This window comes from Haliotis rufescens, unplaced genomic scaffold, assembly GCF_023055435.1.
Source record: "Haliotis rufescens isolate VD_foot unplaced genomic scaffold, xgHalRufe1.0.p SCAF_30, whole genome shotgun sequence".
In the NCBI taxonomy this organism is placed as follows: Eukaryota; Metazoa; Mollusca; class Gastropoda; order Lepetellida; family Haliotidae; genus Haliotis; species Haliotis rufescens.
In genome coordinates this window covers 853,978-870,154 of record NW_025964002.1, presented here as the reverse complement: position 1 = coordinate 870,154, position 16,177 = coordinate 853,978, and the positions used below count along the sequence as shown (strand labels likewise).

General features: G+C 41.5%; 1 protein-coding gene across 1 annotated transcript; it reads left to right on the top strand.

Annotated features, from left to right (window-relative positions):
* Positions 1–61: 61 nt before the first annotated feature.
* On the top strand, positions 62–13,563 carry LOC124152208 (probable RNA polymerase II nuclear localization protein SLC7A6OS). Its single transcript, XM_046525050.2, has 5 exons — positions 62–239; positions 4,757–5,137; positions 7,010–7,364; positions 10,327–10,398; positions 10,901–13,563. The coding sequence occupies exons 1-5, from the start codon at positions 81–83 to the stop codon at positions 11,062–11,064; spliced, it is 1,131 nt and encodes a 376-aa protein (XP_046381006.1). The 5' UTR covers positions 62–80; the 3' UTR covers positions 11,065–13,563.
* Positions 13,564–16,177: the final 2,614 nt, after the last annotated feature.

The window sequence follows — 16,177 nt, the reverse complement described above, 5'->3', positions numbered from 1 at the left end:
GGCAATTAATATTTAAACAATAATAATTAAGCGTTGATTGTTGTTAAACAGCAAGCAGGGCAATAGTATGTCAAAGAAACATGGCGGCGATTGTCAGAGTTAAGCGACGTAGAAGCGTAGAACCTGTCGAATCCCTGGTATTTTCCAGTAAAAAACTGAAAGAAAATGACATCCAAGAAGGGACGAGCAACAAAGAAATTACTGGTTTACTTAAGTTTGCCGGGACAGTACCTATACAGGTCAGTTGAAATAGCTTCGAAACCATCCAATGGTTGATTTGGGAAATGTTGCTTTGTGCCGCAACATGTGACATGGCCATGACTGATACACATTGTTTTGATGAATTGATGAACACAGTGATGAATTTCTAAGTTATCATGGGAACTTATGTGTCAATTTTGCAATGAATGTCCAGGTCATTTGTCCATGTTAACCTTTGTTAATGTTTTCAAAGGTAAGACTTCCGCCCGTACCTCTTCAATGTGTTTTCTTGTGAACCCGTGAGTTTCATTTATTGCTTGTATTTACAAACCTACAAACTAAAGTGAAAACAAAATAGTAACGTGCTGTTTTCGCCTCGCAATAGTAGCCGTTTTCTCTTTGGACGGATACCGTTTAGTTTTCGCCGGTCGGTGCTGTTTTGCATAGGTGCAATTTTAGCGAAAAAATACATTTGGGAGGCAACTGAATTTTAGGCACTATTCACACTCATGGCCATGAAAATGTGTAAATTTTCCATTATTTTAAACACCATATATACACAAACTGTCACCAAAGTTGACACAGAATTGCGGCATAGGGATTCGATAGAATCAACTCGTAAACCTAACAACTGAAAAATGAAAAAAACTATTTTATGCCAAGTAAAACTGATTATCTACTGTTCAACAAAGGTCAACAGCATTTGAAATTGGCGCTAGTCCTGTAGACCTTGCTAAACTGCTAAATACATGTAATAGTTAAGGTATTGTAAGGACTAGTAGAAATCTTGCAAATTTTAAGGGTTTTGCAATATGTTATCATTATAAGGACTAGTGGACGAAAAATGTTAAAGGGGCACTGATCTAACGGACTGGGTTGTTGCCTTCGTTATTGTTTTTCCCCCGTGAGTACCCGGATGATACGCAACGCAACTGAGCGTGACCAGAGACTGGGGTACCGTCTGCAAGGACAGCTAAATAAACTTGGAGGCTGGAGGCAATATTTGTTTTACGCATTTTTGAACACTGATTGGTTAACTGTGATCTATAAAGATTTCGACAAAGGGCGCATGTTAATTCATTTCTTAAGCCTAAACAAACAGACAAAAAGAACAAGGGAGCTCATCGGATGTCGTCATTTGGAAATACCCCAGATGGTTATAGTTTAATACTAAAAACAGTATCCATGCAGTGAAAGCATTTTCGGATTTCGGCTTGCGTCGATAATACGATTACTACTCCCTTGTTGTCATCCATGTTTTCTCGTATAACCCTACACTTGTGTATTTGTCATCATTCATTTGAAGCACAGTTAATGAATTTATTACAGGTACAATTAGTGGTAGCACCACTTATATTACCTGACAAAGGTTCCCATTTGGCATTTATTGTGTCTGGGGTAATTATTCAATCTAAATCCAGGTTTGAAGTGAGGTGAAATGTGTGTTATGTAATATGCATGTGGCAGTCCAGCAAGAGATGAATGATCAGTTGATTTACTTTTTTTTGTAAAACAACGGATCGTTCCTAGTCATCAAAGGATTAACAGAAAATATGTTGATTGATTAATCACTGTTATCTTGCACAGTGGATATGTCAAGAGTGAGTGTTTACATGTCTAGGTTTACTAAAACAAAGGGAATACACTCATATCATGGCGCGAAGTGCCGATGTAAAAACAACATACTTTGTTCAAAGGGTTAACTGATAATACGTTTATTGATTGATCATTGTTATCTATCAATGGAATTTTTAGGAACCGTGGACGCTATGAAAATAGTTGTCACGTGGGCTTTCTCAGCCGACCATTGAGACTTGACACCTATGTAAAACACCTGAAACAATCCAAGCGATCAGTTGAGAAACGAACACGGGTTATAATATCCCGAAACGATATATATCTTTTAAAATATTTGATTGTTACTGAGACACGTGACATCGAATAAGTTTCTTTGTACAGCTGCAGACGAGTGGGATATTGTTCCTTTGTGTGGATATTCACGGATACATTCCTCGAACAAGGAAGCTGCCTAAAACTTATACACATAAATTTGGTAGGTTGTAATTATGATATCTGCATTTTGTTTTCCAGACCTTCATTTGAACCGATTCGTTCTTGTTTCTCTACGTCTTGGTTGGGAAATTCTTCAATGCGCGATAGTCGTTGTTGTCACAGGTCTTTTCCTTTGTAAGCGTGTATATATTACCGTCAATTTGTAAAATGTGATTCTCTCAGGCAATTTATAAAATGTGTAAATATTTCAGTCATTTTGACTAAAAAATCTGTCCAGATTGATCAAGACGATCAAAAGGGCCTACACACATCACAACAGATTATTATGTAGGATTAAAAGCCAAACAACTTAGAAATGTACTTTTCAACGTTACATTTTCAGTCTCTTGGTGATGACATTAAACATCAAAATGTTTGGAATTCGTTGTCATAATAATACAGATGGAAATGTTTTTCAGTCACTTTATAAAACAACTGAATATTTAGACGTTTAATAAATGTGTTACACATTTGACAGTAAAAAAATATACACACTATAAAAAAGCATATGCTCAGGTGAAATATATACTTTGTGTTGCAAGTCAAAATAGTGTAAACAAAAATCGCAAAATTACCAAGCAAGTGACTTATCAAAATTTCGTCACCATTACCGATGCTACTCACAAAGATACCTACATTTCTTTATTATCTCGAAAACTGTATTTCATTTTGTTGATCAATGTGACCATACGCCCTTATTACTACCCATAAAAGTGACTAATGCGCTTACGAATGGCGCAGCAGAGGTCGCGAACTAGTCTAGATTTCTGCTATACATCCGGGTACTCACTGGGAAAAAACAATAACAAAGGCAACAACCAGTCCCGGGGAATTGCGTTAGATCAGTGCCCCTTTAAGATTCTACAGCTGATTATCATATCAGTTTCGAGATTTTCATGAATTCCACGAAAATATTGCTGATTGGTGTGAGTTTCTGTTGGATTGTCGCTCAATCAAATAGGGAGAATACTTGAATATATTTGGTTGTTAACATAACAAGGTGCCCATAGATCCAATTACAGATTTGTCTCTGATGTGACAATGTATAGATCTCTTTTCGAGTGAGTTAACATTAACATCACATCGGCAATATTTCAGCCTTATCTTGATTAGAGAAGGTACTACATTAAAATAGATATGCTTAGATTGTATGAAAACCTGTCGTCGAAGGACAGTGAAATCACTGGACTTATCACAGATTTTATTTAAAACTAGTATAGAACCATAAATATGTATCACCATACATAACAATACATGATAAAAAACAAGCTATAGATTGCCAGCCACTGAAGTAGATCACAATACTAGGGACCATGGGGACTTACTGTAATACAGTAGCTTTGCTACCTGCATGGACCCCAGAAGAATTTACACCTTCCCTTCAGTCGCTGGCGATTGTACGTAATTTTAAGCCAGATATATTTATGAAGTCGGCATCCTCTATATCTCTAGGGCTCGCATTTCGGTACACCTACATAAATGCCTGGATCCAAATGAGAGGTTTTCCCAGTCTTAAATTACCTGCCCGACTGCCCTTGAATTTCAATAACATTTTACCAACCAGTCAAACATCGAGACGAGGAAAAATAAAATGGGTAAGGGGGGTAATTGGTGTTCCCTAAAAGCAAAGCCACTGCCATCATAAGATTTTTTAGGGAATTTGTTTGCGTGTCAGTCAGTTTTTCAATGTTGAATTTCTTGCAAACTCTATTATAATCAATGGGACTGGCCGTGGTATCGTTGATATCGTCAACCTCACATTAAGGCTTGTTTGTAACTCACTTTCTGATTGGTGCATTAGACTTATTAGGGTTAGTGTAGTTTTACCAAAATGAGGGCCCTGGAGATGCAAAGTAGGGGGCAAGAATGTAGTTAATCATTTGTCAAATTGGACGTGTCCGATATATTTGTCATAAAAATGTCATATGATGTGAGACATACTAGTTTGGGGATGTGCTAGAACATCAAGAAGTAATGTATGATTATGTAAATTATATCTACTATCTTGAGACGTTTGGATGGACTGTGTTCCTATCGAAACCATGTGAACAGCACATGCTTCACACTGTTTACATAACATTCCATATTGATGACGTAATAGGTAGTCTCCTTTATCCATACTACCCATCTTTCAATCTGAAGTCTGGATTATTGAATGAAGAAGTAACATTTAAACACTACAAATATATATAATCTGGGCCCTAATACGTATTGCGATATCGCAATACAGCTCTCCGGACTGGGATATGTTGCAATAGGATTTATGTGCCAATACGCCAACCCTAATACTGGTATATATCACTGACACTGATGACAGGTTTATTCAGAAAAATAGAACGAGAGAATAGAGGTCCATGAACATGTTCAAGTCAGGGGAAGCCGCTACACGTGCTAAAATGTTTTACACTGGGACCTCTCAGTTTTATCCCAGTCTGTACCTACTGTTAGCTCAGAATCAGGAAGACGTTATTCAGCTGTGTGATGCCTTCTTCATTGTTTTCAGGAAACTAATGTTTCAACATTTATCCGAGAAGCCATAAAAAAAGACAAATTGCGGAAAGAGTACAAAAGCCACACCCAAAGCCATGACAGCTGGACAGTGCGGCAGCGAAACCACCGGAGACAGCAGTCCACATCCAACAGGTACAAGGTGGTGTCCAGTTTGAGATCCCCTCAGCTGGACAGGCTGGATTTGGTTGAGACTGGGGAAACAGGGGGGAGCAACCAACAGAGGGAACAGCCAAGTGAGAGTACTGAGAACAGGGTTACCTCCCCTAGTACAAGTCAAGCCAGTAATGGTGTTTTGACAGACAATGGTGTGAATGTTCCAGAGAAGATGTTCTGTTTATTTGATGTGGAAGAGGAAGCAGTGAATCACATCAGGGTAAGTAGCCTGTCATGACATTTATTATTCCCAACCATGAAGTGGAAGGGGGATATAGCAATGGATGCTGTCAGTCCATCCTTCCGTTTTTCCGTTTTCCGTCACGTTTCGTTTCCGGAGCAGAACTGAAAAACCATGAGAGAACAGAACATGGTACATACAGGTCTAGTGGTGAACTTGTGCCTTTTGATAATTTGTGATTTTTGAATTATTTTTGGACTTTCCAGAGTAACTTAGACTTGACTGAAAATGGCAATAGTGCTCCTTTCTGGAGCAGATCTTGAAAACCATCCAATATTTCTTGCCTTCCACACAACCGGACATAGTCACAACCGGGATATGAGTATTTCATGCTTGTTTTCCTGTGTTGTCAACTCTGTGACATGTTACCGCTACCTGGAGATTCCTTGTCATGGACATGGCTACAATATGTTCGTGGTGCCTCAACAGCCCATTTGTAGTCAACTAAGACTTGTTGTATCCTATGATCACATGAAAACCTGTACAGGAAATGTATGGAGAAGTTATCACAGTGCCTTGGACCAATGTTGATGACAAGCCTGAATCTTCTGTTGGGCTGGTGTTCGAGCACACACTGTATTTGGCGTTTATTTGATTTATATTTAAAAGATATTTAAAAGAAAACACATTTGTTTATTTGAACCCCCCAAACTAGAGCAAGCCCAAGTTAATGTTCATCAGGTCTGGTCTATGTTGTGATTACTGTTGGTCAGTAATAACTTGAGTGACAGTTTGGGATGTTTCCTAGTTAATATTTGCAATGGAGACCACACTTGATGATTAGAGTTTGGAACAGTACCAGCACATACATTGAAGACTGTTGCCATCGCATTGCTCGGATATTGTTACACTCAATGCATTCGAGCTAGTCCCGAGCTGAGCTGATTAAATCCGATCTTAAACTCCAGTACAACACCTCTCTTCATGAAGATCTGACAATGATAGAGGTCGCATCAGATGAACCCCGAGTGAACCGACTAAATGAAGGATCTGTGAGTTCTAAAACAATCTGGCTTCATTTCTTTCCCACCTCAATTCAGTAATTTTGATCTTTAACAAAACATCTAGTACCCCATTCTAGGTGTAGATGCTATGGTGCCCAAAATAGAAAAATCAGATATACCGCTCTGAATGCTTCGTTCACTAATACTGGGAATTGCCAAGCCTTTTCGTTGATTGGTATAAGAGTAATTGCGTCAACCACCTGTTAAGGGTTCGTGAGGTTCGTGTATCAGAGTGAAAGATGCGACCAGAGCAGTGACCAAAATAATTTTAAAACCCAACAAGACAGTTGGGCAGGTGACCCATAAATGTTGCCTGTCCATCTTCAAAGTTACCTGCCTGCATTCGTACAATATTAATAATGAAAAATCACAAAAAATTAGAGACAAATCACATCATGATTCAGTTGAATTAGTGCAAACAATTACTTGAGAATCTACAAGGAGTTATTTAGTCTGTCTTACAGACCCTGATACAAATATATATCAAATACAGCCCATGCAAGTCTATAATGTTTGGCAAGTCTAGATCACTGCAGTATCTTCTGAAAATGAAGAGAGTCACTGGGCTCCTTTTTATTATATTTTTATTAAGATAACTAAACAACTGTTTTTTTATGTACGATATGTTCATTTCAGAGACTAGATTTTAGTCTAGGAGTTATTATAAAACTGAATATGTATGTAGTCTTAAAATTATCTGACAGTCGTACATGAGGACGAAAATTTCATGCAACCCGACAGAAAATTTACCAGCCACAGGCAGGCAGGCTGACAGTTATTTCGGACACTGGTCTTTAGTGAGAATGAAATGAAGTGAGATGTTATGAATGTCATTGACTGTTTTCAGAATGCATCTGCCAGCACAGCACCTGCCCCCTCGTCTATGTACAGCAACATCACCTGCAACTCTGTGCCCATGATCCGCGAGGCTGTCGCCAGGCCCAGTGAGAGTGAGTATGTGTACGACCTGTACTACACAAACAGCCAACAGTTCGACTTCCGACAGTTGCAGGACTTTCTCACCATCCAGGCATTTGGGGATGAACTCGTGTTTGCGGACAGTCGTGCAGATGAAGAAGAGTTTGTTGAGGTGTACGATGATGAGGACGACAGTAATGATGAGGGGAACTGGAGGAATGATTACCCCGAGGAAGACCCTCACTTCATCGAGAACCATGAGCAGGAGTACAGCTATGGAGATGGTAGGAATCTTGTCATGTTTCCACCCCAACCTGCAGACCTCCGAGTTGTCCCCCCCCTGCAGACCCCCGAAATGTTCTCTCTCTCTCTCTCTCTCTCTCTCTCTCTCTCTCTCTCTCTCTCTCTCTCCCCCCCCCCCCCCCCCCACACACACACACACACACACACACACACCCTCTCTGCAGACCCCCGAGTTGCCCCCAAGGGAACCATGAAATCTTTATATTATTATTATTTGGTTACTTGTGAAAGCCCCCAAGGGAACCATGCAATCTTTATATTATTATTATTTGGTTACTTGTGAAAACAAGCTGAAAATACTTTAAAATGGTTAACACCTTCGCATATTCTATCATGAGGTGCAATCATGACTGAAAGTAGGCCGTCAGTATGTCTTAGCTTACCGGAAACTAGAAACATACCGCAATAGAAAAAGTTTTTTAAATCGTGTCCCAGTTTAGCATACATCACAAGTTGTATTCCACAGCTAGGCTTTAAACATGCAAACCAACAGTAACAGCTAGGAGGTAAACAAGCATACCTACACTAACAGCTAGGTCATAAACACTGATACAAACACTGACAGCATGGCCGTAAACACTCATACCAACACTGACAGCTAGGCTGTAAACACTGATACCAACACTGACAGCATGGCCGTAAACACTGATACCAACACTGACAGCTAGGCTGTAAACACTCATACCAACACTGACAGCATGGCCGTAAACACTCATACCAACACTGACAGCTAGGCTGTAAACACTGATACCAACACTGACAGCTAGGCTGTAAACACTGATACCAACACTGACAGCTAGGCCGTAAACACTCATACCAACACTGACAGCTAGGCTGTAAACACTGATACCAACACTGACAGCTAGGCCGTAAACACGGATATGAACACTGACAGCATGGCCGTAAACATGGATGTGAACACTGACAGCTAGGCTGTAAACACTCATACCAACACTGACAGCTAGGCCGTAAACACGGATATGAACACTGACAGCTAGGCTGTAAACACCCATACCAACACTGACAGCTAGGCTGTAAACACGGATATGAACACTGACAGCTAGGTCGTAAACACTGATACAAACACTGACAGCATGGCCGTAAACACTCATACCAACACTGACAGCTAGGCTGTAAACACTGATACAAACATTGACAGCATGGCGGTAAACACTCATACCAACACTGACAGCATGGCCGTAAACACTGATACAAACACTGACAGCTAGGCCGTAAACACTCATACCAACATTGACAGCATGGCCGTAAACACTGATACAAACACTGACAGCATGGCCGTAAACACTCATACCAACACTGACAGCATGGCCGTAAACACTCATACCAACACTGACAGCTAGGCCGTAAACACTCATACCAACACTGACAGCATGGCCGTAAACACTGATACAAACACTGACGGCATGGCGGTAAACACTCATACCAACACTGACAGCATGGCCGTAAACATGGATGTGAACACAGACAGCTAGGCCGTAAACACTGTTACAAACACTGACAGCATGGCTGTAAACACTCATACCAACACTGACAGCATGGCCGTAAACATGGATGTGAACACAGACAGCTAGGCCGTAAACACTCATACCAACACTGACAGCTAGGCCGTAAACACTCATACCAACACAAGACACATGGTTGAAATTATAGTCTCGATTCTCAAATTGTATCTGTAGGATGCAATATTAGGGCAGGGTTTTATGCGACGTAACATGTGCATCCAGTACGCACAAAGGTATAGAATGGATGCAGAATATAATATCCAGAGATAGTCTCCAGGGACCTACAATAATATCCATTGTACCAAAATCTTGACAAGAAATTTAAAGTTCTTGTAATTAAAGTAATTATTTAAACTTAAAGTACAGTACTCTACACCATTTCTTTAATATTTCCTGTAAGGACCCTTGAAGTTAGTAACTGGACACCTAGTTTTGTAGTTCAAGGTAAAACCCTGTGAGGGTCTGGTAAAAAACGTGGGTTTGAATACCAGTTTGTGCTGACTGTGATGCTAGGTGTGGCCTACTGATGCTGTAGGGTCCATCAGCAGATGACCTCTGATTGTGATGCTAGGTGTGTCCTACTTATGATGTAGGGTCCATCAGTAGATGACCTCTGACTGTGATGCTAGGTGTGTCCGACTGATGCTGTAGGGTCCATCAGCAGATGACCTCTGATTGTGATGCTAGGTGTGTCCTACTGATGCTGTAGGGTCCATCAGTAGATGACCTCTGACTGTGAGGCTAGGTGTGTCCGACTGATGCTGTAGGGTCCATCAGCAGATGACCTCTGATTGTGATGCTAGGTGTGTCCTACTGATGCTGTAGGGTCCATCAGTAGATGACCTCTGACTGTGATGCTAGGTGTGTCCTACTCATGCTAGGTGTGTCCTACTGATGCTAGGTGTGTCCGACTGATGCTAGGTGTGCCTACTGATGCTAGGTGTGGCCTACTGATGCTGTAGGGTCCATCAGTAGATGACCTCTGACTGTGATGCTAGGTGTGTCCTACTCATGCTAGGTGTGTCCTACTGATGCTAGGTGTGGCCTTATGATGCTAAGTGTGGCCTACTCATGCTAGGTGTGTCCTACTCATGCTAGGTGTGTCCTACTGATGCTAGGTGTGTCCTACTGATGCTAGGTGTGGCCTTATGATGCTAGGTGTGTCCAACTGATGCTAGGTGTGCCTACTGATGCTAGGTGTGTCCTACTGATGCTAGGTGTGTCCTACTCATGCTAGGTGTGTCCTACTGATGCTAGGTGTGGCCTTATGATGCTTGGTGTGTCCAACTGATGCTAGGTGTGCCTACTGATGCTAGGTGTGTCCTACTGATGCTAGGTGTGTCCTACTGATGCTGTAGGGTCCACCAGTAGATGACCTGTGTCGGGCTCCAACATTAAGTTACCTGAATTCCTTTTCCAGATGATGTCGGTCACCATAGATACGACACCGGCGACCCACTGGCATCCTTCATGGCAGCTAGCTGTAATATTCGTAAGTGTTCAGTAGCAGAGTGCTGGATGCCATGCTCATTATTATAGTTGAGCAGCATCACTTTAATGATATTATTATCTATTAAGCCAAATTGTGTAAACGTCTGTACATTATTTTGGGGGCAAAGTTTTATGAATAGGACTTGCGGAATAACAAATATACAGTCATGTCAATATTTACCAACGTCATTTTTATTCAAATAACAAGCAAAACAGAAGAATGTCAGCTAGTCAACCATACATGTTTCCAGTCAACAGTCAGGGGATTCAACTACAGTAAACTACAGTAAGAACGAACCCAAGTTTAGTTTGTTATAACCGTAGTTCGTTATAAGCATATATACACCATATGGCCAGGACCAAAAGACTGTTTGTTATGAGCGTGTTCGTTATAAACATAGTGTACTGTAATAATGGACGTTTGGTTTCAGCCCTGCTGTGGTATTCCTGTACATTGCTATGAGCGGCACATTTGTCACTGAAACATGTCTGTATTTCTGCAGGTACCGGTGAGGCACCAAGGGACGATGTCTTGGAGTATGACGTCCTGTCAGGTCCACAGAGATCCTACAAGTCATACTACCGGTCCATGCTGCAGGACCTTGGGGAGGATATGGTGGGCGATGGTGATGACGAAGATGAAGATGACAACTATGATGTCAGATGAATTGTTGCCAGCATAAAACCCCAAGTGCAATGAATTGTCTTCAGTCCTCAGTGAGAAGACATGCAGTAGTCTTTATTTCAACAGGGAAATCACAGTTATTGTGTTCAAACACCAACTTGCTGAAAGAATATTCATTTGTACAGTAAAATGAATAAGCCTCATGTATTATTTTGGATGCAACATGGTAGTCCGCGAGACTAGTTTTATGACAAACCACCTGTAAGTTGCCTGTAGTCTGATCCTGCCTGACCACACTTACTTGTTCTGTAGATGAGGAAGACTGAAAAGTTCCAAGTTGTGTGAACACGTGTTTCAAGCCACTCATGGATCCTCTGAAATTTGATTTCTGTTTGAAATAACGTAACCAAATGACTGTACATGGATGTGGCAGGAAGCATTTGAATCAAGACGATCCAGGAACGGTGAAGCGTGTATGGAGGCCGTGTATGGTATGTGACATTGTGTTGATGATTGTAAGGGAGGTCGTGTTACGGGAATCTGGCCTGAATCTCGGGAATACAGAGGACGGGAATCGTGCCACACTGTCCTGCCCAGAGCCTGGTAATCACGACACTGTGTCGCTTTCTATGAGGTTAGAATCTCTTTGCCTGGGTCACAGAGGTCCTGTCATCCAAGGTGCTGCAGTTCACTGCACAGAGTTGCTTCCCTTAACAGTGCCAGGATCTGCTGGTTGTGGGTTTAATAATTGATTTGTCATGATAATGATCATTGATCTGTCAATATGATGCCCTGCTCCTTGCTTTCACGGAAGTTGTAAGTGTGGATAATTTGTGTCACTCTGACTTCTCACGCATTAAGCTGAGAAGCTGAAACATCACTGAAATACAGCTTGGAGTGGACTCAAATCAAATTCATTCATTCTTTCAGTGTATAAAAAACAGGGGCCTTGGACAGTAATATTATTGCCATGTTCAAACAGAGACGAGGCTTTGGAAATATTGTATTGTGAGCAAGTTTTAATGAGATTGTTCAATGAACACAACACTTGTCAAGTATTAGGATGCGGGTGACAACAATCTGATACACTAACTTCTGTGTGATGTCTCCACAGCACCTGAACGTGGAGCGTCGTTTAGAATTGTTCTGTGTGATGTCTCCACAGCACCTAAACGTGGAGCGTCGTTTAGAATTGTTCTGTGTGACGTCTCCACAGCACCTAAACGTGGAGCGTCGTTTAGAATTGTTCTGTGTGACGTCTCCACAGCACCTGAATGTGGAGTGTCGTTTAGAATTGTTCTGTGTGACGTCTCCACAGCACCTGAACGTGGAGCGTCGTTTAGAATTGTTCTTGTGGATGTATGTAGTTGTTCAATCACCTTAAGCCAGATGAGGAACCGTGTGTAGGACATCTCACCTTGACCTTGGATTCAAATAGTCGTCCTTTATGAACTCAGTCCGTGATTGTCGTTGTCTTATTCATGCTAACATGCCAAGTCTTGAAAGTTGCTTTTTACAAGAATAGGAAAAAATATGCTGTAACAACTGATGAAGGCGGGCCTCTGATGAGAGGTCATTCGGAGGTCAGCATGGGCGTCGTTAGCATGAGACTTGATTCCTGGTGTCCGATGTGGAGTATATGTACAGTTAACACCCTGAAGAGACTCGGTTCCTGGTGTCCGATGTGGAGTATATGTACAGTTAACACCCTGAAGAGACTCGGTTCCTGGTGTCCGATGTGGAGTATATGTACAGTTAACACCCTGAAGAGACTCGGTTCCTGGTGTCCGATGTGGAGTATATGTACAGGTAACACCCTGAAGAGACTCGGTTCCTGGTGTCCGATGTGGAGTATATGTACAGTTAACACCCTGAAGAGACTCGGTTCCTGGTGTCCGATGTGGAGTATATGTACAGTTAACACCCTGAAGAGACTCGGTTCCTGGTGTCCGATTTGGAGTATATGTACAGTTAACACCCTGTAGGGCTCGGTGCCTGGTGTCCAATGTGGAGTATATGTACAGTTAACACCCTGAAGAGACTCGGTTCCTGGTGTCCGATGTGGAGTATATGTACAGTTAACACCCTGAAGAGACTCGGTTCCTGGTGTCCGATGTGGAGTATATGTTTTTGGTCTTCAGTGTGTGATATATGAACAGTTGACACCTTGCGCAATGAACAGATACACAGGGTACAAAAACTAAAACATCATTTTGAAAGTTGTCTGAAGGTACCGCCAGTTCTGACATTTCTATGGTCATGATTGCTTCAGATTTATAGAAGCTGCCAGATGTCATGTTGTGACTTTCATCAAGAAAGCTGATCTTATGCATTAAGTAAACTGTCATAACAGATGTGTGGTAGGAAGATCGTGTTTATTCTTTTGTTTAACTATTTCTTGCTGCGAATCATAGCTGAAAGATTGCTGCAGTGGTATTAACTGACTGTTCAGGAGCAATAACCAATGTATACATGCTGAGAGAACATTTTGATATCTTTTTATTATATATTTCAGTATGCAAATAAAAGCTTCATATAGTATGAACATGTTGTATTGTTGCACACATTGCTAGACACCAGGAATCCCCCTCACAAAGTTGGTACAGGGATTTAGACTCATTTAGTACAATTGTTATGTTTTGAACCCAGGGGAATTCCAGGTAGGAAGATATGTTATACTACTTGGATGGTCATTACCTTTTCTGGAGTAGTATAGGTCCCGAGGACCCTGTGCTTGTCGTAAAGTGCAACTCAATACATCAGGCAGCCAGTCTTGGGGACTTGGTTCATGCATGTCATCCTATCCAAAAAGTGGTTATGATTTCAATCACTGGATTGTCTGGTCGAGGCTTGAGTATTTACAGACCGCTGTCATAAGGCAGCCTTTGTTACACTTCAAAGGAAAACTAGACAGATATAGATCACAGGAGAGACAAACCAGTCACTCACCTGCACCTTGTACCAGTGTCCTCCGACCCAGATACTGGACAACCACTATAACCACAAGATCAACCCAACTAAACTCACCGCCAAAAGATACGCAAACTATAGAAACAAAGCGAGAAGTATGTTAGTATAGAAGAGATATTCCAATGTGTACCATTTAAGGACAAAACTAACTATCAGTCAAGTGTTACCACAGAGTGTGTTTATTCTTATCACGACATGCTGCACATGATTTCCCAACTTTACACGCTAATCCTGCATGAGGCAAATGATGCATCTCCGGTCATGGATCTATGATGTCACATGTGATCGAGCATTGGTTCACACAATGGTGTTAACGACCAGTATGTTCGTTAGTGCATCAAACCAACCTAATATCCCTTGAATAGGAGTAATTCTTCATATATCAACCAACATGCTTGGTATTTGCATTACATGTACTTTTGTTGGTGAGTATAGTTTGGATAGTTTAGATGATGGATCAAGCCTCTTCGCTGGCCTGACTCGAAGTCAAGTGAGCTTGTTCCATGGCATTTGTCTGCCATCTGCTGTAAACATCTCAGAAACCCCAGAACAAGGAGGCTGAAAACTGCACATACTTCTTCCCACCATTGATGACACCCCAATTTGTAGGAGAGGTTTAAATGGTCGTCATAGCGACATTTTTTTAGAAACCTTTTCGGCTATTGCTCGGACATCTTTGTGAAGAATGTAATGAAATTTGGTCTAGGTGTAGTTAGTAGAGGGACTTAACATATATGTTCCATTTTTCACGATATTTCAAGTTTGATCTTTATTTGACCTTTGCACTCTTTCCACACTCCTAAATTCTCTGAAACTGCATTTCCTCCCTGTGTAGAAATCTCAGAAACAACTGGACCTATGTAGATGAAACTTATGACCCGTTTTATCACAATATAGATCTTGATTATAGAGCAGATCGTCCTGACTTGGCGCCACCATTTTGTTTGAAGCAAATGCAAGTGATACGAGAGGTGGAATCTGATTGGTCCATAGGAGAGGCTTAGCACATAACTGGTAATAGCCACTGGTGGCGCTACGATCGAGCCCAGGAAATCCAGCCTAGTTCGGCAAGGGTGGAAACTGGACAAGTCAATTAACTCTCTTGCCTCACGAAGATGGATAGTTGCAGGATTTAAGTTCCATTTTGTTCAATATTATATATTTTGACTTTGTGCAGATGTCTCATAGTCCTAAATTCCCCCAAAATGCATATTTGCCTCACTAAACTTCTCCTGGCTCTCTCCCAGGCCGTGTCATGCCAAAAGACGTTAAAAGATGGTACTTGTTGTTACCCTGTCCGGCCGCGTCATGCCAAAAGACGTTAAAAGATGGTACTTATTGTTACCCTGTCCGGTCGCATCATGCCTAAAGACGTTAAAAGATGGTACTGGTTGTTACCCTGTCTGGCGCTCGGCATTGAGTGGCTAAAACAAGGACTGGTCGGCTCGGAGTCAGTATACTGTGTCTGAGTATGGTATTCATGTTAAACTGCTGCATGGTATCTCAGTGAGCTAGCACTATAAATTGGCATCAGTCCGGACTAGTACAAGCAGCCACACAAACACACACACGTGCATGCACGTCGCTAAATAAGTGCAATTATCTTGGACGCGGTGTTAAACCCCATTTCACCTCACCTCACCGCTCCTGGCTCTCTGCATAAAGGGGATAAAACAAGGCCTGGTCAGACTCGAGCCAGTATACTGTGTCTGAGTGGGATATCCATGCTGAATTGTGGCATGGTAACTCAGTATGCTAGCACTATAACATCGGCATGAGTTTGGAGTAACTTCGGACTAGTACTAGCAGGCATATACAAACATCACCAGTGCAGTACTTGGCGACATTAGTCCCCATTTTATCTCCCCGCTATGTTCAACTGATCAAGTTTCAGTGTTAATACCTTTGAATGTGTCTAGTTTTCAGTCAGGAGAGTCAGTCAAGTTCCAGTGGATGCAAGTTGGGTGTTCTGACTAAAGCCCCCATTTCACTACGACCACGAATATCTCGAATCAACCTGAATAGGAATTTTTTTATGTTCGTAGATAGATCTCAATCATTTCTTGAAGTTCTTAAATGAATCTTATTTGATTCCCAAACATTCGTACTGTACATGGGAGTTTGTTGAATCGGCGAGAAAGTTTTTGTTTGTCAAAAACTTTGTGGAAGGGTCCCCGAATTGCAA

Excerpts from the sequence above, each read along its gene's own strand:
- LOC124152208 (XM_046525050.2), top strand. The coding sequence starts at position 81 with ATGGCGGCGATTGTCAGAGTTAAGCGACGTAGAAGCGTAGAACCTGTC. Across the intron at positions 5,138-7,009 it reads AAGCAGTGAATCACATCAGG|AATGCATCTGCCAGCACAGC; the intron begins GTAAGTAGCCTG and ends GACTGTTTTCAG. Across the intron at positions 7,365-10,326 it reads GGAGTACAGCTATGGAGATG|ATGATGTCGGTCACCATAGA; the intron begins GTAGGAATCTTG and ends TTCCTTTTCCAG.